The following is a 22669-nucleotide window of genomic DNA, read 5'->3' as shown; positions in this document are numbered from 1 at the left end:
CCAGATTGTCTCCTATTGGCCAGATGTTGCTGTCCAAGCCACCCTTCAGCCTGACTGGCCAATGAGCATGCTGAGGCACTGAGTGACATGGAGACAGCAGTCGATAGGCACGCTTCAGGCACAGAGTTATGGAGACGGCAGCAAGGCCACATCTGGAGGACTGGACGTCCACAGAGAATCACACCATCAAAAGAGAGAGAGCGTGTGTGGACAGACAGAGAGAGCCAGAGGGGGAGAGAGAGAGAGAGAGAGAGAGGAGGGTAAGAGAAAGAGAAGGAGAGGGAAAGAGAAAGGAGGGTAAGAGAGAGCGTCATACCATCCATGTCGGGGTCACTGTTCGGTTTACCCTCAGAGTTCAGCCATGCATCAGTAACACTGACACAGCTGTGGACAACTGTGTGAATGGGGAGAGAGACCAAAGCACCCAGCAGCCATCATCAGCTGTGAGTTATCCACAAGGGTCCAGGCAAACACACATTCACACATGGAGTTACGGACACAAACATCACAAAATTAAAGTCAAAACAATGTGATGCCTCCTGACTGTTTGGCAGGAAAACCAGGGTCCAAACCTTCTCGGTATGTGGCACTAGCAACAGCTTCTGTATATTGGCTCACTTATCCACAAGGGTCCAGATAAACACAAACTCACACGTGGATATCACAGCCACTAAGAATACACCGTAAAGCTAAACCTGTACAGTATGTGGTCTGACTCACTTGCAACAGTAAAGAGCTACTGTAGGTATATACATGAAAGGTTTAGAGTAGGCCTCTATCATCAGACTCACAGTTTGTGGGTGAGCTCATACTGCTAACAGTAAAGCAACAGTAGGCCTCTATCATCAGACTCACTGTTTGTGGGTAAGCCCGTAGGGGTGTGGCGAGTAGTCGGAGAAAACAAGCATCTTAAAAGATATAGGCAATTTTCCTATGATCAAAGTATTTTTTTTATTTAAAAAATAATCTGGGTGGCAGCGCCCAACTTTCAATCAAGCGCACAGTGCTACGTGGTCTAAAATAACTCAACTGGCTAGTTATCCTGTCTGTAAACAGAAAGGCAGGCTGTACGTTGATCCTGCTGCACTGATTCAATAGAGTGAAGCTTGTATTTCTCTGTCCACACGCTTCACTTGCATGTTGTTTTCGGTCTGATCGTTTCGATCGCTGCTGCCTCCTGTTCGCCTACTACTATGATAAATCAAATGGTGAGGGTGTTTGCCAACTAGCAAGCATAATATCTAACAAGCAGGCCGAGGGTAGGGAGAAAATATGAACCGCCCATGCACATTCTGACTGAGTAACAGCAAACTTTTCTGCCCGGCCTGCTGCAAGTTGAGGGACACACACACACACACACGCACTGTTGGGGATTAATCAGAATAGTTGGGTAACATAGATAAGATGTTTTATTTTCATTATATGCTTACATCTCATTTAGAATGTATCTTGTTGTACTATAGTGGTGGCCATTTGCAGTTATCCTTTCTCTGTCCTGGGTTCAGTTACTTGGGCCGCAGAGAGGGGAGAGGTCAAGCTTGTCTTCATATGTAAACATATCTTTTAAACCATGTTAAGGGATGATTGAGGGGGAACCAATTATCTCTTGGCTCCACAATGTCTGTGTGCCAGTCACTGTGTCTCTGTGATCTTGTCCAGGAGGGGTGTATTTGATATATGCTAGTTTTTGGTCCTGAATGGTACCAAGAGCGAGATAAGAACATAGTTTAGGAGACAAAGCTGAATGATAATTTATAGCCAATGCTGTCTGGCTATGTGTGTCTTTGCTATAAAGGATCTCAGTTGCAATGTGTAAGCACTCACAGAGAATTCATTTATAGACACTGAATTAATCTGAGAGTCACAGGGTTGTGATGGAGCTCATATAATTAAAGATGGACTTTATGATAACTCTGACTTGTGTGTGGTTTGCTCTCATGATTTGGTAATACAGGAAATTTCCACTACAACACACACACACACACACCAGCCTTTTTGGTCTATAAACCTGCAGGGAGATGAGGTATTTTGCCAACATCTACTTAGGCATATAAAAACTATTTTGTTTTTCACAATCACGAGTATCATCTGATCCAACTATCAACTGCCAATTTACGGATACAATTACAAGTATGGCCAGATTGGCACACCCCTATCCTACTGGTAGCAACAGTACAGCTACACAAGGCCTACACAGTAAAGGTAAACCGCTATATTGTCTGACTCACTGTTGTTTGTGGGTGAGCTCCTCCTCCTTGCTGACCAGGTCCTGCTTGAGGTTGGCCAGCATCTCCACCGAAACATCCACCTGGCGGGAGAGCTCCGATGCCTTGTCCTCCAGGTCCTGTTTCTCCTGGCCCAGCCGCTCGCTCTCATGCTTGGCCCGCTCCAGCTCGCCGCTCTTCCTCTCCAGCTCTGTCTGCAGCCGGCCCACACGTGCAGCTATCTTCTGCTCCACCTGCAATGGAGGAGGGATTTTGGTTCCAGTCCAGTGGTGGTGATGGGAAGTACTTTTTATTTGAGTTTGTTGGTACATATGTAAAATACAGAAGAAAAACATATTCTGAAAAAAGGGGAGAAAATACCAATAAATATATATATTTTTTTACTTTTCTCTTCCAAAGAAGGGTAGTGATGGGAAGAAATGAAATAAATCAGTGTTTCCCAAACCTCTTATTGAGTATTAGTATTCCACATATTAGCATTCTAGAACAAGCCTGATTCAATTAATGAGCTTAGTGGGCTTGGTGATAAGTTCACCAAATGAATTAGGTGTGGTAGTACTGGTATATATTATACATTGAATAAGTGGAATGGCTCGGGGTACTCAAGGAGAGGTTAGGGAAAAACTGAAATAAATAAACGTAGATGATTACCATTACCTCCTCTGAGAGTTTCTCCAGCCTCTCGTCCAGCTCCAGACGCTCAAAGGCCCTTGCCTTCAGCCTGGCCAGACCCTCCTCATAGGCCGCCTCCACTGCGCTCGCCGCCACATTCGCCGCCACCGCCACGGCCGTGCTTTGGTTGCTGTGGGAACCGTGATGGTCACCGGCTGCACTCATGGCTTTCTTCACAAAGATCTCCCCCAGGGGGAACTCTACATTGGGGATGTAGAGAGCCGCGGCGTTGGACGTTGTGGACAAACCACCGAGGTCGTCGGGACAGGGAAGCTCGCGGCACGGGAAGCGACGCTCCTTGAAGTCCCTGAAGGCGGAAGACCGGAGTTGAAGTCCGTCGAAGGGGTCGTTGTTGTTGCTGCGGTTGCTGCCGGGGGCAGAAGGAGCGAGGAGAAGGTCTCTGTCGGCCACCAGGGGGAGTAGTGCAGCGGCGTCACACACGCTGTTGGACTTGGAGAGCACGTAGAGCGTCTCGTAGGTATGGCTGTACTCCAGGTGGGCACGGAGGGAGGACAGCGACCGGAAGCGTTTGTGCTCCCCGCAACGAGGACAGCGGTAGGGCAGGTCCAAAGAAGCCATTCCGCGAAAGGCCGGCGGGGGGCCCCTCACGCGGCACAGCGGCGCAGACACGCCGCGGGCGTACTACTCACGGAGTACTGGGCGGGTCCTCTCATGGTACAAAAATGGTGGTGGTGAGAGTTAGATGAGGGCGAGAAGGAAGACGGATGTCTGAGGGAGGCGAGAATTAGACCAAAGGCCATTCACGCCATCACACATACTGACAGTCTGACACACACAAACCCGCAGATTCAGAATCTTCTTAGGTTGTTGATTTGTTCCTCGTCACCGTTACTTCTGCCTCACCATGAACCTTTGGCCCTGAAAGAAACAGCGAAAGAGAGTTTAGGACATTATTTGCATTTCTTACAGGTGAAGTCGGAAGTTTACATACACTTAGGTTGGAATCATTAAAACTAGTTTTTCAAACCACTCCACAAATTTATTGTTGACAAACTATAGTTTTGACAAGTCATAAATGGAACAGCAGGTCCCAGACGTGCTCAATGGGATTGAGATCCGGGCTCTTTGTTGGCCATGGCAGAACACTGACATTCCTGTCTTGCAGGAAATCACACACAGAACGAGCAGTATGGCTGGTGGCATTGTCATGCTGGAGGGTCATGATGCTGGCCTTCTAGGCAGAGTTCCCCTGTCCAGTGTCTGTGTTCTTTTGCCCATCTTAATCTTTTCTTTTTATTGGCCAGTCTGAGATATGGCTTTTTCTTTGCAACTCTTCCTAGAAGGCCTGCATCCCGGAGTCACCTCTTCACTGTTGACGTTGAGACTGGTGTTTTACAGGTACTATTTAATGAAGCTACCAGTTGAGGACTTGTGAGGCGTCTGTTTCTCAAACTAGACACTCTAATGTACTTGTCCTTGCTCAGTTGTGCACCGGGGCCTCCCACTCTTTCTATTCTGATTAGAGACAGTTTGCGCTGTTCTGTGTAGGGAGTAGTACACAGTGTTGTACGAGATCTTCAGTTTCTTGGCAATTTCTTGCATGGAATAGCCTTGATCTCTCAGAACAAGAATAGACTGACGAGTTTCAGAAGTGCTTTGCTTCTAGCCATTTTGAGCCTGTAATCGAACCCACAAATGCTGATGCTCCAGATACTTAACTAGTCTAAAGATGGCCAGTTTTATTGCTTCTTTAAATCATAACAGTTTTCAGCTGTGCTAACATAATTGCAAAAGGGTTTTCTAATGATCAATTCACCTTTTAAAATGATCAACTTGGATTAGCTAACACAACGTGCCATTGGAACACAGGAGTGATGGTTGCTGATAATGGGCCTCTGTACCCCGATGTAGATATTCCATTAAAAATCTGCCGTTTCCAGCTACAATAGTCATTTACAACATTAACAATGTCTACACTGTATTTCTGATCAATTTGGTGGTATTTTAATGGACACATTTCTTTTGCTTATTTTTCAAAAACAAGGACATTTCTAAGTGACCCCAAACTTTTGAACGGTAGTGTATGTTTTTTCAACAACAGGTCAATAATATCAAAGGCTGCACTGAAATCTAATAGTACAGCTCCCACAATCCTCTTATTAGCGATTTATTTCAACCAATCATGTCATTTGTGTCAGTGCAGTACATGTTGACTGCCCTTCTCTATAAGCATGCTGAACATCTGTTGTTAATTTGTTTACAGAGAAATGGCATTGTATTTGGTCAAACACATTTTTTCCCAACAGTTTGCTAAGAGCTGGCAGCAAGTTTATAGGTCTGCTGTTACAACCATTAAAGGCCGCTTTACCACTCTTGGGTAGCAGAATTACTTTGGCTTCCCTCCAGGCCTGAGGACAAAGACTTTCCTCTAGGCTCAGATTAAAGATATGACAGATAGGAGTGGCTATAGAGTCCGCCACCATCCTCAGTAGCTTTCCATCTAAGTGGTCAATGCCAGGAGGTTTGTCATTATTGATCGTTAACAATAATTTCCCCACATCTCCCACACTAACTTCACAAAATCCAAACTTGTACTGCTTTTCTTTCATTATTTTTTATTTTTATGCCTGAATACAATTTCTCACTGTTCGTTGTTGGCATTTCCTGCCTAAGTTTGCCCACTTTGCCAATGAAGTAATCATTAAAATAATTGGCAACATCAAATGGTTTTGTAAAGAATATGCCATCTGATTCGATGAAAGATAGTTGAATTCATCTTTCTGCCCATAATTGAGAAGGTTTTGAGAAAAGCATTTCTGTCAACACACAAGACAGTCATCACATCGACCGCTAGTGATGGGCATTACGAGTCTTTTCTGTGAGCAGGATCATTTGGCTCTCAAACGCCTCTTGGTTCAGTGATGCTTAGAAAGTGAACTAAAACCATGAAAAAATGGTCAATCTCTAATTTAAACCCTAAAACAATGAGGCTCTCTTCTCACTAGATGGTAATTCCTCAGTGCACAAACAATCTTTGGATAATGTTTTTATAATTTATCTGCAGATGAGATGTCCAGAGCTCAAATGACAATAGTAAAAGTACGCAAATCAGAGAGTCAAATGAACATCTTTCACATATGGGATTTGATGTTCGCCAAAAAGAGCCGTTCAAAAAGAGCAGTTTGTGAACAAACGACTCATCACTACTGGCTACACACGGAGTGATAGACAAACACCCGCACCACACAGACAAAAATGGGCAATATTGCTGGAAATTCATTGGCAGATAGTGTTAGGTTTGGCTTTTTAAGCCAATAGTAGCTAACCTGGGGTGGGATAATGTCAAATGTTGCGTTCACTAGATAGGTGGGAGCTTGCAGTGTCTGATACTTGTGAGATCTGTTTATGACAGTTTAAGATGGAACACGTGAAAATTGCATGTACTTTGGGAAATGTTTAGCGAGCTACTCATAGGTGGGCTACGAGCTACTGGTAGCTTGCGATCGACCTGTTGGAGACCCCTGATCTACTGAATCATTGTGGTAAAATTGATTTGAGTTATGTATAGTTAAGATGTAGCTAAAGCGGTGGTCACCAACCTTTGAGTCAAGATCGCTTTGAGTAGAAATGCAAGCTGAGATCTACAGCACAGATTATTTTATTTTTTCACAGGACAAAAACGTAAGCCTATGCAACATTAACCAACTAAAAACAGCTTTGTGCAGTAGGCTATAGGCCCAGTACATTATCACTGCATATTGGCTATGTTTGACTTGCCCTGCAATTGTTGTTCTTCTCTTTCCATTTTAATTGTAGGGATTGGACACTGGTAATAGCATCGGTTGGTCAGTCTGAGGGCAGGGAGGGGAGTAGCGGTGAGGCAGCATCTCACCCTTCCTCCTCTCTCCCTCCCTCTGCTGAGAGAAAGGGGACACAGTCTTCCAGCTGACGGCGAAACTCAAGTCGCACTGCATTATTTCTGCCTCCTGCACCAATTCATGTTGTTACTCTTATGACCAGAGAAAGTGAAATACTCCTCAATATAAAAAAAGACAAGCCTATAATAATAATAATAATAATAATAATAATAATAATAATGCAAGCTTTTATCAGAACCCTGCTCATTCATTGCAGCTGGTTGTAGTGTGAGTGGAATTAGGGAGAATGTGCATTTTATGGTTTTATAAATGTGTTGACAGTGCTGAATAACAACTTCAACATGAACTTACTCAAACAGCAGCTCTTCACTGTATTCCGCGAGTCTCTCCCGTCATGGTTTTAAAAGTTTTGTAATCTCACAGTATCCATTTTACTTTGCGTTCGAGGCTTCTTTTTACAGTCTATGGCTCAAGGAAACTGCAGATTCGGTGATCTGAGCTATCCGATTGGCCAGCTGTAGGCCTATAGGTGCACTCGATTTGCTCTCTGGTCATGCCCGGGTAGGCGGCGTTCTACCTTCAGAAACATAAAATGGTTCAACATGGGAACACTTTGCCGTCCTGGTGCCAGGGCTGCGGAATCAACTGCATCCACCGCAAAAACATGAAACAATTTGTTTTTAAATAGGAATGCGAGGCTTTGTTTTGTTTTTTTACATAAATGTTTGGTGATCGACTAAGAATGCCTTAGAGATTGACCAGCGGACCATTCAAAGGGTGCTTGTTTGAGTATGATGTTTGTTGATGCAGTGTGCTGCAGAGTCAATGCTGGAAACAAGAACAGGCAGCACAGCTTTGTGTCCCAAATGGCACCCTATAGGTCCTGGTCAAAAGTAGTGCACTATAGAGCGAATAGGGTGCCATTTAGGACAAACATAGTTTTAGAGGGGACAACTGACAGGCTGAGCTCATTTTTAGAAACATCTGACATTTCAGTGACAAGGTCGAGACACTGCCGAGGATGTAAATTGCTGCTGAAAGCCCTTCTCTTCCCCTTCAATGCATTGTCTTATCAGTTGAATTATTACCATTTGGTTAGCAATAAAATATAGAACGATAGACATCTTTCGATCCTATCATCCCCAATTATAGATTAGAACGATCAGAATATGACTTGGTTAAAGCTGTTTCACTAGACAAGCCTTATCCAATACATCTCCATTCAACTAATAGCCTACAAGGCTAATTCAATTATTCCTACACATATCAACGTCAATGGATAATGGTTTTATAACAGCTAAGTGACCCCAGAGACACACAGACCAGATGGACACTGCCCGTTATAACAGACAGTGGAGAGCAGAGGGAGAAAAAAGAAAAGAAAAACAACAAATGAAAAACATATTAAAATGTTTAAAAAATTAGAAAAAAACGGGGGGGAAAAAAAGTTTCTCTGGCCCCTTCCCCTGCCCCTCACGTTCTCTTGCTCTATCACTCCCTCACCATCTCTTGCTCCCTCCCTCCCCCTTAGTACGGTGCATTCCGAGTGGATAGACATCGGGGAGTGGAGAGGTAAACATAGAGCCTATTAGTCTGTTTACCACCGTCCTCGCTCGCTACATCTTCAGGGCAACCATGCTAAGTCGCTAACAACGAAGTCTAGAGGGTTGACCCAGGCTGCATGTCTGGCACAGTGGACCCGCCTTACCCCTGGCGCCACGGTCAAAGCCTCACAATTCTGCTCACGTTGTGGTCGCCTCACTCTACCCGGTTGTTCTTCTTCTTCTATCTGCCCTTCCCTTCCCTTGCAGGCCTTTTGATTCTGGATTCTGCCTGTCAAAGTCATCCCAAAACTAGCCAGGTCCGGTTGACAACGACCACAGGATTTGGCCAGACAAAACAAACAGAGCTGGGGCCCGGTTTATTCCAGACAGTGAGTGTTGATGAACACAGCCCCCAAAATGTTTTTTTTTTTTTTTAAATCTGACCAAGCAGGTCAAATCTGATCCCTTTCCTATTTAAATGAGTGAATTTAGCTCTGAATATCTGTCAGTCAGTGTGACAACAGCAGGCTACAACAGTAGGGTCCATGTTAATGGCATTTAACAGTCCAGTGAGTCCACTCAGCCATCTGCCAATTAGAGTTCGGACGCAGAGCGTGAGCAGCTGGGCCGCTGCGGTGAACATCACAATGCCGTAGCCTGCCGTTCGTCAGGGCAATTAACCTGAAAGTGGCCTCCCGAGTGGCGCAGTGGTCTAAGGCACTGCACCGCAGTGCTAGCTGTGTCGCTAGAGATTCTGGGTTCGAGTCCAGGTTCTGTCGCAGCCGGGAGTCCCATGGTGCGGCGCACAATTTGCCCAGTGTCGTCCGGGTTAGGGGATAGTTTGGCCGGCATGGATATCCTTGTCTCATTGCACACTAGCGACTCCTGTGGCAGGCCAGGCGCACACGGTCGCCAGGTGTACGGTGTTTCCTCCGACACATTGGTGTGGCCGGCTTCCGGGTTGGATGGACATTGTGTCAAGAAGCAGTGCGGCTTGGTTGGCTTGTGTTTTGGAGGACGCATGGCTCTCGACCTTCGCCTCCCCTGAGTCCGTACGGAGTTGCAGCGATGAGACAAGACTGTAACTACTACCAATTGGATACCATGAAATTGGGATTAAAAAAATTATGAAAGTGATGCCCTTCGCTTAATTGAATCCAATTAATTCTGCATGGCATTTGTTTGGTTTTCCTGCAACTATTGTGGCGTCCCCTGTATCGTCTGATCTAATTAGTGAAGCACATTTAGCTTCAGCGCAGAGAGAGATTGCCTGCTGGGCTAAAAAGGTCCAGCATGTGAGACATTGAGGTCAGATACTGTATAGGTAGTGGGTACTTGTACAGAGTAACAGCGAGAGACTGACAGGTTGGGGTTTCAGCTAAGTCAGACCTGACCATATTGATTGTGGAATTGACTGGTGGCCTAACATTACTGTCCTGACTCATGACAAAACTGCATATCATTGAGTGAAACAGTGTTGCTTCCGTCCCTCTCCTCGTCTCTACCTGGGCTCGAACCAGGGCAACAACTGCCTCCCACGAAGCATCATTACCCATCGCTCCACAAAAGCGGTGGCCCTTGCAGAGCAACTACTTCAAGGTCTCCGAGCGAGCGATGTCACCGATTGAGACGCTATTAGCGCGCACCTCGCTAACTAGCTAGCCATTTCACACCGGTTACATGAGCACTGTTAAAACCACATTTAGCTCAAGTGCATTTTTTTTTAAAACAAACCTAAGAATTGATGCTAAATCTATTTAGCTTATAATAGAGATGTTGGAATACTTCAAATCCTTTAATTGTGTTGGCCACATCTTTCTTGTTATCATTTGGATGAATGCCACTGCAAACTACCGTCATCCCTAGTTTAAAAACATGTAAAAAATTCTCAGCCACAATACAAAAAGTCTTATGAGGATCTGTTAATAGGAGAGAGCAACATTAGCTGCTTGCACATTAGTGTGTTGCTGCCATAGAGGTGAGCTCTCCCCACACAACCCCCTGAAGCGCTTTTAAACTTTAACTCACATATTACAGCACTGACAAATCTTCATGATTCGTGACTCTGAAAATATTGTGGGCAGCACAGCCGACCTCTAACCTCACCTTAGCAAAATAGCTCATCGTGATGGCATGTTAATTTCCCCTTGAACAAATTGCTATCGTTATGATTAGCATGTTAGCTTGTGCTGCTTTAGATGAGCTGGACAAAACAAAATCCCATCAGCGTTACTCCCTATTCAATAGACATGTCTTCCAGACACTGATCCTGTGCGTTACAGGTCTGAGACCCAGCGAATTAGGCAGAGTAGGCTTTTAGGCATTCAGTGGAGGGGGATTAGGCATGAGGGTCTATAATGCCTATTAACATGCCAAGCAGGCATGATAGTAAACATACTAGCCTGGCACAGACACATCCTTACTCAGCTCAGTGTTCTCACACACCAGTGATCCCTAGACCAGTCCCCGAATTCAAAAAGGGGTTGTCGTCTTTCAAATACTTTGAGTGTTCATCTAAGCTTACCTGGACTGCCAGTTGAACAGGGTTTGCATTTTGGGGACTATTCTATTAGTTCCATTGCTGCCAGGTAAGCGCAAATCAATATCAAAATGTTTTTGAAAGAAGAAAAAATACGATTTGAGGTAGTGTGCACTTTCTCGCATGGATTTAAGCAAAATAGTGGAAACTCCCACCTTCCAATGCACACCATTTTCTATGCTTTTAAATCCATGAAAGGGAGCACCCAAGGGCACACTTCTTGAAAAAGAGTGGAAAATCAGCAAGAATGGGAAGAGCACTGCCAGAGTATACCCGCTCATTAAACCAGGAAGGCCGTGGTCAGAGACGATAAAAGACACAATCCAGAGAGATGTAATTGGCCAATTGGGCGGGAAGGAAGTGAAGTGGCTTGTCAGTCACGTGTCACTTCCTTTGACTGGAATGTATTGGCGTCCCACTGGCCTGCTCTCACAGTATGAACTCACTTGGATGTACTGCTGTAGCGCACATGCACACGTGCCACGCACGCACACCCACACAAAACACACTGGTACAGTTTATCCTCACACACACTTTTGCTCGACAAAAATAGCCCCTCTAAAGCATTCTCCTCGATAACTGACTGTGTACACATCCAGTTCCAAACAGAACAGGAGACAGAAGACAGCACATCAGATAGCTTCATCTCTAAATGACACCACAGGGAGATCTTGTCGATGCAGCGTTTACCTCAGTCAAGCATAAACACACTCAAGCTGTAGCCCACTCACTGTCTACACTATCCCCCACCTGCCTGCCTACAGTACATGCAATAGTCATATACACACACACCTGGGTTCAAAGAGTATTTGATATCTTTCATATACTTTCGCTTCAACAGGTGTCTCCAGTTTTGTTGACATTTTGCCGCTGGTGATATATCTATCCCTTTTCCATGCACATTGAGTTAGCCTTGTGCATCTGAATCAATGGAACAGTCCCAAAAGTGCAAACTCACTTGGCACTTCAAATACTATTTGAACCCAGGTCTGGCTGAATGGTATACTACTGTTAGGGCTGTGACTTAATTGACGATTATGGATGAAGAGATTGTCATGAAAATCAAATAACCATTTTTTAAAAATTAAATAGGGCTACATTCATTTTCTTTTTTTTTGTATTAACTCTATTTTCATGTAGATAAACTTTATCTAATAGGGGGAGTTTTTACTAATGACTATAAGCAATTGTTTGGCCAATACCTGGCATGGTATAGTTTGATACGGAATTCATTTTTAGACTAATCAAAGCTGATCAGGCCCGTACCAGGCCAATATGCTGCCCTAGGCGAAGAAAATAAAAATAAAATACGTGCTGCCCTCCTATCCCCGCAAAGTAGAATAGTATAGGGTATACAGTGTCAGCCCGCAATGCACTGTTATGAATCCCCAGGTGGTAGACTACAGTTTGTAAAACATACAATTTACCATTAATCCCTGTAATTTAGTTGCATTTATTTCTGCTAATGCATGTATTAATTACGGTAATTTACCGTTGCATTCTCTGAGTTGAAATGTTATTTGCAGAGTTCACAACTTGCTACACTTGTAAGAAACAAGTATAGGTTTATTTCATATCATTTACACGCTCCATGTGAGCAATTAGCATGTGCCTGATTTCTTTGTCCTGTTAATGTCGACGGAGCGCACACGCCTGAACACGCATAGAAGTACCTGGCCTGCTTCTCACAAATGTAGGGAAAGTGCCCAACTGGGCTTCTTAGTGTTTTTTCTTCACTTCACAAATTAGAATAGTTCCTCACAGTACTTGAAAATGGTAATCAGCGTTGCAGATAAATAGGCTATGGACATGTTGCGTGTATTTGTTTCTATTTGAATGATTGTCAACTTCATACTATAGCATAGCTGTCCCCTTCATACTTTCCTGGTTAAATATCTTATGGCATACGTTTAATACATTTAAGGAAAAGAGAAATATTTGCTCGTGTCTGAAGACGCTGTTGGCTTTGATTGACTGGTGCTTTTACTGGGGTGTGAGTGCGTGAGTTTGCGGATTCTCTATAGGCCTATATGTCCATTCAGAAAGTTTCCTAAAGTAGCCTGACTGAACTCCATCTCTTTAATAAGAATCGAACGCTCCTGTGATGATTTAATCTAGTTAAAAGGCCTCTCAGTAGCTTAGATGACATTATTTATTTCATTACGGCGTCCACTTATTGAAGAAAACAATTATATGCAGAAAAGCCAACAGACAAGGTAGGCATATATCTTTAGTTTGACTCCGTTGATGTTGTGTCAATACCAAAATGTGACAGATCCTCTCCAAACTGGCATTTCTTAATTTGTTGATTACTATTTGTAAGTAATAACCTGAATAATAATAAAATACCAAGATAATAACGAAGTGTAATGGCTAGTTTCAAATGGATATGCTTCTTAAAAAAAACCTATGTAAACACGGTTGTCGATGACCATGTACAATGGCCTGGCAAATTACCAAAATTCCAAGACTGCCACAGCCCTAACTACTGTATGACTGTGAGAGGGGATCTCCTCATACACACACACACACACACACACACACACACACACACACACACACACACACACACACACACACACACACACACACACACACAGCACCTGGGGCTTCCACTGTGTTCAGTCTTGTGCAAGGCAGCACAGTGCAGCATCGATCTACAATGATATTTACTGTATCAGGCATTACTGTATGTTATTGTAAAAATTATTTTGTGTGGCGGTGCTGACTAACGGGGACTAAACTATAAAAATAAAGAGTCGCACACGCCATATATAAACTCAAAGTAATTTATTGGGAGAATCACCAACATTACTGGGAGTTTATAAATGGAGTGTGCAACTCTATTTTTATAGTTTAGTCCCTGTTAGTCAGCACCGCCACACAAAATAATTTTTCTGGGTGTGCGCCAGCTCATGCTTTTTTATTGTATCACTTATCCTCATGTCTACACAGCATTGAAAACGGTTTTGTTCTAACTGACGACATTCAGTTTTTTGTTTCCCTTCATGTCCTGTATGACCCTACTGTGCCGAAACTCAGCTCTTCAAGTCTGGACTAGGCCTTCAAAACAAATGGAAGGGAATCTTTAAAATAGAGATATAATGTTTAAAATAGCCTTCCCTGGCTGGCAGGCAAACTGTAACGGTCTCACAAACCTTTTTATTGCCGTCCGTTTCTATTCAGGCTTCCAGACGAGAAGGAAGCAAAATAGAAATGAGACAGGATTAACGCCAGATCAATTATGCCATAAGTGTCCCGGTGAAATAGAGCAACACAGTTATTCGATTAAAATGGTTACCGCCAAGGTTTTGAGCGATTAACGTTCAGACTGGTTACATCCCGAATTACTCCCTATATAGTAGTGCATTCAGCTTGGGTGGTATACCATATACCAGGGTATTTTGAAATACCCACGGTATTAATTTTAATACCGTCAATATTAACGACCGTTCCACAGGTACATGTTCATTAATTGTTTATGGTTCACTGAACAAGCATTGAAACAGTGTTCAAACCCTCTACGATGAAGATCTGTGAAGTTTCTTGGACTTTATCTTTGAAAGACAGGGTCCTGAAACAGGGACGTTTCTTTTTCTTTGCTGAGTTTATATCACTTCTAAATTGACAAATATACATCAAATATACCTTTTACAAATACATGAGCATGTTTAACACATTTGTTTCAAGCAATAGAGCACATGCTTTGAATACTGGTCTGTTGGACAAATATGCAGTTTTGGGAAAATTCTCATATCACTTTGCTCAATTTGTCACATTATACAAGGATTTTGTATGGCTGTTAAAATGTGCAGAACATTAAATCAGCTATGCCTGCCCCATATGTAAGGTCCTCTTTGAGTTGTTGCTGGTGCCACTTTACTGTCTTGACTGTGTCATTGGACCTGCGCCTACGCTTGCCACACTCCGTTGAAGCAGCATCAGCTCTCACAACACGCCTTGCATCCTCCTCTCTGATTGCTTCCAGTGTCACCAAAGTGCAGTCAAGCCACAATTTGTCCATCACATTTGATATAGCAGCGTCTCCCTTATTGAAAGTGGTTACTGCCATACTGGCTGCTGTGTCAATGAGGCTTTTCCCCACGAAGACCAGTTTCAGGGCATCGCGACCATATTAGAGTTCAGACATTGTCACGCCCTGGCCATAGAGAGGTTTTTATTCTCTATTTTGGTTAGGCCAGGGTGTGACTAGGGTGGGCATTCTAGTTTCTTTATTTCTATGTTGGTTTGGTTCCCAATCAGAGGTTATCGTTTGACATCCTATGATATAGGAGGTAGCATTTTCTGTGCAACCTCTCTATTCCAAAATGTATGGCCTCCATGGTTTTTGTGACTAGGTGGATCTTCACCATTTTCTAGGGCTCGCTGGTACCAGCACCAAGATGACAAGCATCTACCGTGATTAGGGATTTTGTCAGTTGACAGGGAATGGACAAGACCAGCCCAGATAGCATTCTTCTTTCCCTCTACATCACACTCGTTATCAAGAATCGCACCCCTGTAATAGTTTTTTGCAGACTCTTACATTTTCTGTGCAGTGAGTTTCCCGTCACCTCACCCCCCCAAGGCGTTTCTCTGAACTCAGTTTACGAAGCGCTGTTCCCATCCTCTTGTGGGCATGATTGATGCATTCTCGTTTCCATATCTCAATGCCTGGGTAGGGATCTAATTTGACAACTGCCTTGTGTGCAGGACTGTCACCATCTGAGAGCATCTCGGTGTAACGAAAGTGGCGGCGAATGACTGATCTGGCCCACATGGCCCACATGCGCTTAGCTGCATCCCGCTCCATTGCTTTGTTTTGAGCATAGTCATCTGCATGTGAATCCTTCCATTCCCTGAACTCCTCCTCACTAATTCCACGTTTCCTTTTCCTCACACATGCACGGCAGTAGGAAGACAACACCTCATAGTCTTATCACTAGACCTGTTACAATGTCTATACACACACACCTATTCCCGTAGTTGGAAGTGAATCCTCTCGTGCCATCAAAGGATACATGAATGTCTATGATGGCATCCTCCTTCAGCAAATCTGCTACGTCTGGGTCTATATCTGCATATACTCTGCTAATTATCTTTGTGGCACTCTCCAATGACTGTAGCCCTCTCTGAATCTCTGCGACTAAAGTGGGAAGGGGAAAGTACTTATTATGGTGTCTGTCGACATTAGTCATAACTGCATGACTAAATAGCAGCATGTTACCCTATGTAAGCGTTAGCATATCAGCATGTATTTACTATATGTAAAGCTAATTTCTCAGTAATCACAGTAGGCTCCAGCCATAGGACACTGTAGGCCTATGTGACCGTCTCATTGTATAGTTATGTTTTCCTATCACTCCGTTTTATTCACTCTGAATACATTTGCTGGAGCAAGGAAATCTATACACAGAAAGTCACCTGACAATACTGGGCTACACTCCCCTTTTATTTACCTGTCACTCTCCTGTCATGTCTCTGATATGAGCTGAGACGCAAGGAAGGAATCCCTAGGCCGTTGCTTATTTTCTTAAGTGCTGCATAACCAAGTCCAAGTTCGTGGGCAAGAAGACCGACCCATCCTCACATTTATGTCAAATGCCACATCTCCCCTGGAGCATTCCTGCAGCCTGGAGGAAGTGTAAACACTCCTCCTAAATGTATCACGATCACCTTCACAGTGTGCATATTCTGTCATGACAGAATCCCTTGTTGGTGGGGTCTATAGTGATTTTCAGTCCCGTGTATAAACACTTAGGGCAAATTAAATCATGTACAAGTTGGTTTATTTGTGACATGTGGGGAAAAAAGCCACTGTTGGCTGGCTGGCTGCTGGCTGGTTGATCGCTGCTAGCTGTCATCTTCGTCCCAACTAATTTGCATCTCGACGCACAGCTGCCGGCCATCTCCTTTTCCTCATCTACCTGTACTGCCATTGCCTCGATCGGCTGATCAGCCTAATTTTTTCTTTCATTCAATGCTTTTCTCGCACTGGCTAACAGAGAACGCCTATTTTTATTCACATACTGTTGGTATATTCCTGGAGATTTCTCTTTACGTAGATTCTTCATGGGAGATATTTTCAAACAAGGAAGTGCTGCGTGGCACGTGAGGCATTTTAACCAATCAGGTTGCTGGAAAGGGCCGTTAAATGCCAGTAACCAATCAGATGTCAGGAAATTACTCATATTTCAGCATGAAGCACTACGTCTACAAAGCATATAGCCATGTATGGACTAGCTAACAATATGCTCTGGAAGACAAGCTTTTGAATGATATATGATTCAACATGGAGAGTTTTAAAAATAGTGGTTGAATATCTACATGAAACATGCTAACAAGAACAAAATGTATGATAGGTGTAGTTGACGGAGTTGGGAAAAAATTATACAAATCAAGTATGTATATACATTATTGCCAATTTATTTTTACATTTTATGAAAGTAGGGACGTTTATAGCAGCAATATATCCCAAAATCTGAAAATTGACAGATCAATCTATATTTTTGCCTCTTAATTTGCCTATTGCGTTATTTTTTCATTATGAAGCCGTTTCCCAAAGCAGCCGTAAACAAACATACCATGACGGGCTCAAAGAGCACACGGAGGCTTTCATGTCATGATGGTCCAATGTTGTGCAGCTCAAGAGAGGTGATCAGGTTACTTGAAATTAACTACTAAATGTTTGCAAGCTAAATACAGTAACTATAAGTTTAGCAAATAAATTATCTTCAGCTCAGGGCTCCAGCTATGCATTTGGTTTGCTAACTTACAAGATCAAGCTTCTTGGTTACATCGTTTACAGCGTGCCTTTGAACGGGGTATGGTAGTAGGTGCCAGGTGCACCAATTTGAGTGTGTCAAGAACTGCAATGCTGCTGGGTTTCACGCTGAACAGTTTCCCGTGTAACAATAAATGGTCCACCACCCAAAGTACATCCAGGCAACTTGGCACAACTGCGGGAAGCATTGGAGTCAACAAGGGCCAGCATCCCTGTGGAACGCTTTCAACGCCTTGTAGACAACATGCCCCGATGAATTGAGGGTGTTTGAGGGCAAAAAGAGGGCAAGCCTGAGAAGAAGAACGTTGAAACAATGTTTCACCTATGGGTCTGCAGAAGCTAGCAGGTCTAAAAATGGAAGTCAGCTATTGGTCTCCGGGGATACCAGCTAACTCCCAGAATCCTGTTCTGCTGTGATGAAAGGATCCGGGGCATGCTAACAGGAAGTTGAAATTACTTGTCAGTGAAAGGTCGCAGAGAGAGAGAGAGATCAAGACAAGGTGATGACAGCAGAGGGAGTGTAATAAAACAAGCAAGGGCAAGCGGCACAGAGAGCCGAGGGGTTGAGCTGTGGGCGTTGGGAGGGAAGAGACACAGATGGTAGAGGAAACAAAGAAGTGACATGGTAACAAGGGACTGCAGCAGTAGACAGGCCAGGTGGTTACCAGACACTGTGAATAACACCTCTGACTTATATTAAGGGCGAGAGGGTGGGAAGAAGATGAGATTGCTGGTGTCAATATTATCAAGCTGTGCAGTGCGTGTGATTTAGTTAGCCAGCGTCTATAGGAAAGAGATGGTGTATCGTTCCCAGTGAGGGTTAAGGATGTTTTGCATTTTTGCTTTGTTTTGAGTGAGATTATACTAATTATGCATGATTGCTTTAGCGTTCCTGCCTTGACTGCAAGTCTGCATTGACTGGCCAAACAGGGTCAATAACGTAGTGTTTTGAATAATCTTTCTGTTGTCGGGCTGAGTCTAAAATAGAATCCTATTCACTACTACACAGTGTGCTAGTGTTAACAAGAGCACTCAAAAAATAGAAGCCTACAATATACAACACCCCCCATTCAGACAAACAGATCCACAGACCCTCACGGACAAACTGATTGACCTCTTTGAGCTAACGACACAAACGAGCTTTCCCGTTCCATCAGTATCGTCTCGCTGGGTGGATACAGAGAAGCTGACCTTGAATTAGACCCAGACGGACTCCGAGGGAGACGACCCATCGTGTGCCCATCACCAAGTGGCTTTTAAAACCACATCCAGTGGCTTTTAAACAACAATCCATTCTGCTGGCCCACAATAGATACCTAAATCACCCAAATCGGAGGTATTTCTGAAATCGGAAGCGCTGAACTCAGTGCTGATTTGCGTCCCATGATCGGTAAGCACTGTACAGTTGGAAAGATGCATCACGTCCTCACCCTGATCTTACTTGGTATTGTTCAGATCGTTCAAGGGTTTTATTCTGAAGACGTAAACGAGAACGTTTACAAGTGAGAGGAATTAAATGTATGCATTTTATAGAGGCATGTAATTACAAACATATTGGCGAACGTTAATGACAAGGACAATAATTAACATGCCCCTGTGCTTTACTGTGTTCCCGTTGGCTACACAGATTCCCAAATCTCCTTACTGTATAAGGGCTTCTGCTAGGATTGTAAAGTTCCAGCAACTTTCCCAAAATTACCAGGTTTTCAAGAAATCACAATTAAACTGATTCCACAAATCAGGAGGGAATAAGCAGGAAATACAGAATCCTCCAACCAGGATTTCTGGAAAGGTTACCAGAAGTTAGCTACCCTAGCTTTTGCCTTACCTGACTTACTGAAACCCACAATGTCAGCTAGGCTTTTGCATGAGCAAGTCAGTGTTAGCCCTGAGTAAGCCACTGGCTCTCCCAAGACAGACAAATCACACAGCCAAGGGCTACCCACGTGACCGCAGAGGGCCAATCACATAGCCAGCCAATTGAACAGAATGTCAACAAAGTCCTCTTCGGGGATCCCCACTCTATTCAAATGGACTGGACTGTGTCACACAACGGTCTACCTTTCCTTCATGACAGTTGATAGGTGAAAGCCAAGGTGGGAAGTGGAAACCTGTCCACTCCTTTCATGTATTAGTGGTTATGAAGGACAGGAGATAAAGGAGACCGTTTTAAGAAGATTGGGGCACAGATACTGTGTGAAGGAAAAGAGACAGGAAAAGGTGGGAATCTTTAGAGTAGATACACTGGATGCAGGTGTTGATGACTGAGGAGACACTACGATTATTGTCCTAGCCTCACAGTACAGTAGCAGCCGCGTAATCGACAATAACTGAAATTTTAAAATTAAAAAAAATCTGAATTGCCATGAGTGTCTTAAAGTAGTTTTAGGAGCGGAGTATTCAACTTTAATTTGCAATTAGACATAGTTTACCCAATTGGCACCACAAGGAGGCCTGACAATAAACAGCAGTAACACAGTGAGCGTATTGTGGTAACACGGTGCGACTGTCACTGTTCTGGATATGCCACCCAGTGAGAAGCTACAGCGGGGGCTACGTCCCAATTCTTCACCCTTTTCCAGAAGTGTGCACTTGCACACTTCTCACCATGGATTTAAAAGGATAGGTGTAAGTATTTGCTGGAGGGAGTTTCCACAATTGTCAAATGCATGCGAGAAAGTGTGAAAGCGCAGGAAAAGGGTGGAGAATTGGGGCTGAGAGCTGGGAGGAGATGGGATGGCTGTGGCTGCATAGCACTGCACAGCATAAGGACACTGGGTGTATGAGGAAACTCACTCAGAGTCGGTTGTCCCACCGCCTCCACTGTCTTCTATTGATCCACGTGGCTCGTCAGAGGCAATTATCCACCATTACACAGAACTGTGAGAGCATCATCATATGCTCCGTGCCTCGGCTGGGTATGTCACTGAGAAAACACTCGCAGCCTTGGATCCACCCAACCCCCATCCAATAGCCCCCTCCATAACCTGCATGTGCTACAATTTAATAGATCTACTTCTGCTTATGTGACAGATTCACGCTGCCATTTTACAGTATGCTTGCATATGGAGTAAATTGCGCGTATATCGTAAATGTAGGTACATCTGTTTATTTGCTTGGTGAAGTGACATGGGATGGACATTAAGATAACCTCAGTTTCCTTAACACTTTTCAGACCAGGATAGTAGAACATGAACAGCGTTAACCTGAGCGATGGGTAAAATCTTCTCTTTTTAATTATTGCATGGCAGATTTGGACCCTTGACTAGAAGTACGTCATCCGGGCTAGTAGGATTAGCAGTCCTTACATTTTCCCAAACTTGCCAACATGAATACCAAATCAATTTCAACGCCATAATTTTCACCCACAGTCATTTCTGTACCTGCCAGTTACTTCCATAATAAAACTTTAAAAAACTAAAATGTTCGTTATACAAATAGGCAGATTCTAAATCTCCATTCTATTGTTAAACCTAACGTACCTGCAAGTTTTCTGTAACTGCAAGATGCTTCCATAATGAAAAACGACATTTTAAAAAAAAATCCTAAATGTACAGTAGCGACCAAAGTAAGTTTTATTATTTGAGATAATGTAGGCACGAGATAAGCCTTCTGACCCTGGATCTGTCTGTGTGTGTGTGACAAGTTATTCTGAAATAGACACAAAATCGAAATTCTAGCAACTTTCTCATGGGTATTACACAATTTTCTTCATAACAGATGTGTACATTACACAATTTTCTTACGAATTCCAATTTGTTGTTGCTAATGTTAGCTAGGTAAGTTAGGTGGCTAACATTAGCTAGGCTAGGGGTTAAGGTCAGGATTAGGGGTTAAGGTTAGCTAACATGCTAGCTAAGTAGTATGTAGTTGCTAATTAGCTCAAATTGTCCATGATGTGATTCGAAGACGCAACGTTTGGGTTGGTAGACAGTGTTATTTGCACTAGAGGTCGACCAATTAGTCAGCATGGCTGATTAATTAGGGCCAATTTCCATTTTTCATAACATTCGGTAATCTACCTTTATGGACGCCGATTATGGCCGATTACATTGCAATCCACGAGGAGACTGCGTGGCAGGCTAACCACCTGTTATGAGAGTGCAGCATCAAAAGGACCTTGTGGCTGCAAGGAGCAAAGGTAAGTTGCTAGCTAGCATTAACCTTATTTTATAAAAAACAATAAATCTCCACATAATCACTAGCTAACTACACATGGTTGATAATATTACTAGTTTAACTAGCTTTTCCTGCATTGCATATAATCAATGCGGTGCCTGTTAATTTATCATCGAATCAGAGCCTACACCAACTTCGCCAAACGGGCACATTTGGGAAAAAAGCACAATCGTTGCACAAATGTACCTAACCATAAACATCAATGCCTTTCTTAAATTCAATACACAAGTATATATTTTTAAACCTACATATTTAGTTAAAAGAAATTAATGTTAGCAGGCAATGTTAACTAGGGAAATTGTGTCACTTCTCTTGCGTTCTTTGCACGCAGAGTCAGGGTATATGCAGCAGTTTGGGCCGCCTGGCTCGTTGCAAACTGTGTGAAGACCATTTCTTCCTAACAAAGACCGTAATTAATTTACCAGAATTTTATATAATTATGACATAACATTGAAAGTTGTGCAATGTAACAGCAATATTTAGACTTATGGATGCCACCCGTTAGATAAAATACGGAACGGTTCCATATTTCACTGAAAGAATAAACGTTTTGTTTTCAAAATTATAGTTTCCGGATTTTACCATATTAATGACCTAAGGCCCGTATTTCTGTGTGTTTATTATATTAGAATTAAGTCTATGATTTGATATAGCAGTCTGACTGAGTGGTGGTAGGCAGCAGCAGAATCATTAATTCTGCCCTGCACTTTACTGCGTTTTGCCAGCAGCTCGTAGTAATGCTTGAAGCACAGCACAGCGCTGTTTATGACTTCAAGACTATCAACTCCCGAGATTAGGCTGGCAATACTAAAGTGCCTATAAGAACATCCAATAGTCAAAGGTATATGAAATACAAATGGTATAGAGAGAAATAGTTTACGCGTCAT

General features: G+C 43.3%; 1 protein-coding gene across 2 annotated transcripts in view; it reads right to left on the bottom strand.

Moving 5' to 3' along the window:
• The window catches only part of LOC112234352 (F-box only protein 41), a 90681-nt gene that overhangs the window by 61029 nt on the left and 6983 nt on the right, over positions 1 to 22669 (bottom strand). For both annotated transcript variants that reach the window (XM_042329772.1, XM_042329771.1), the window contains exons 2-3: positions 2883 to 3776; positions 2229 to 2458 (exon numbers count right to left, since the gene is read on the bottom strand). In XM_042329772.1, coding sequence (XP_042185706.1) covers positions 2229 to 2458; positions 2883 to 3476 — 824 coding nt within the window. In that variant the 5' untranslated portion in view covers positions 3477 to 3776. The remainder of the gene's footprint in view (positions 1 to 2228; positions 2459 to 2882; positions 3777 to 22669) is intronic.

This window comes from Oncorhynchus tshawytscha, linkage group LG11 (assembly GCF_018296145.1).
Source record: "Oncorhynchus tshawytscha isolate Ot180627B linkage group LG11, Otsh_v2.0, whole genome shotgun sequence".
Lineage (NCBI taxonomy): Eukaryota > Metazoa > Chordata > Actinopteri > Salmoniformes > Salmonidae > Oncorhynchus > Oncorhynchus tshawytscha.
This window is presented reverse-complemented; position numbering and strand designations above follow the sequence as displayed.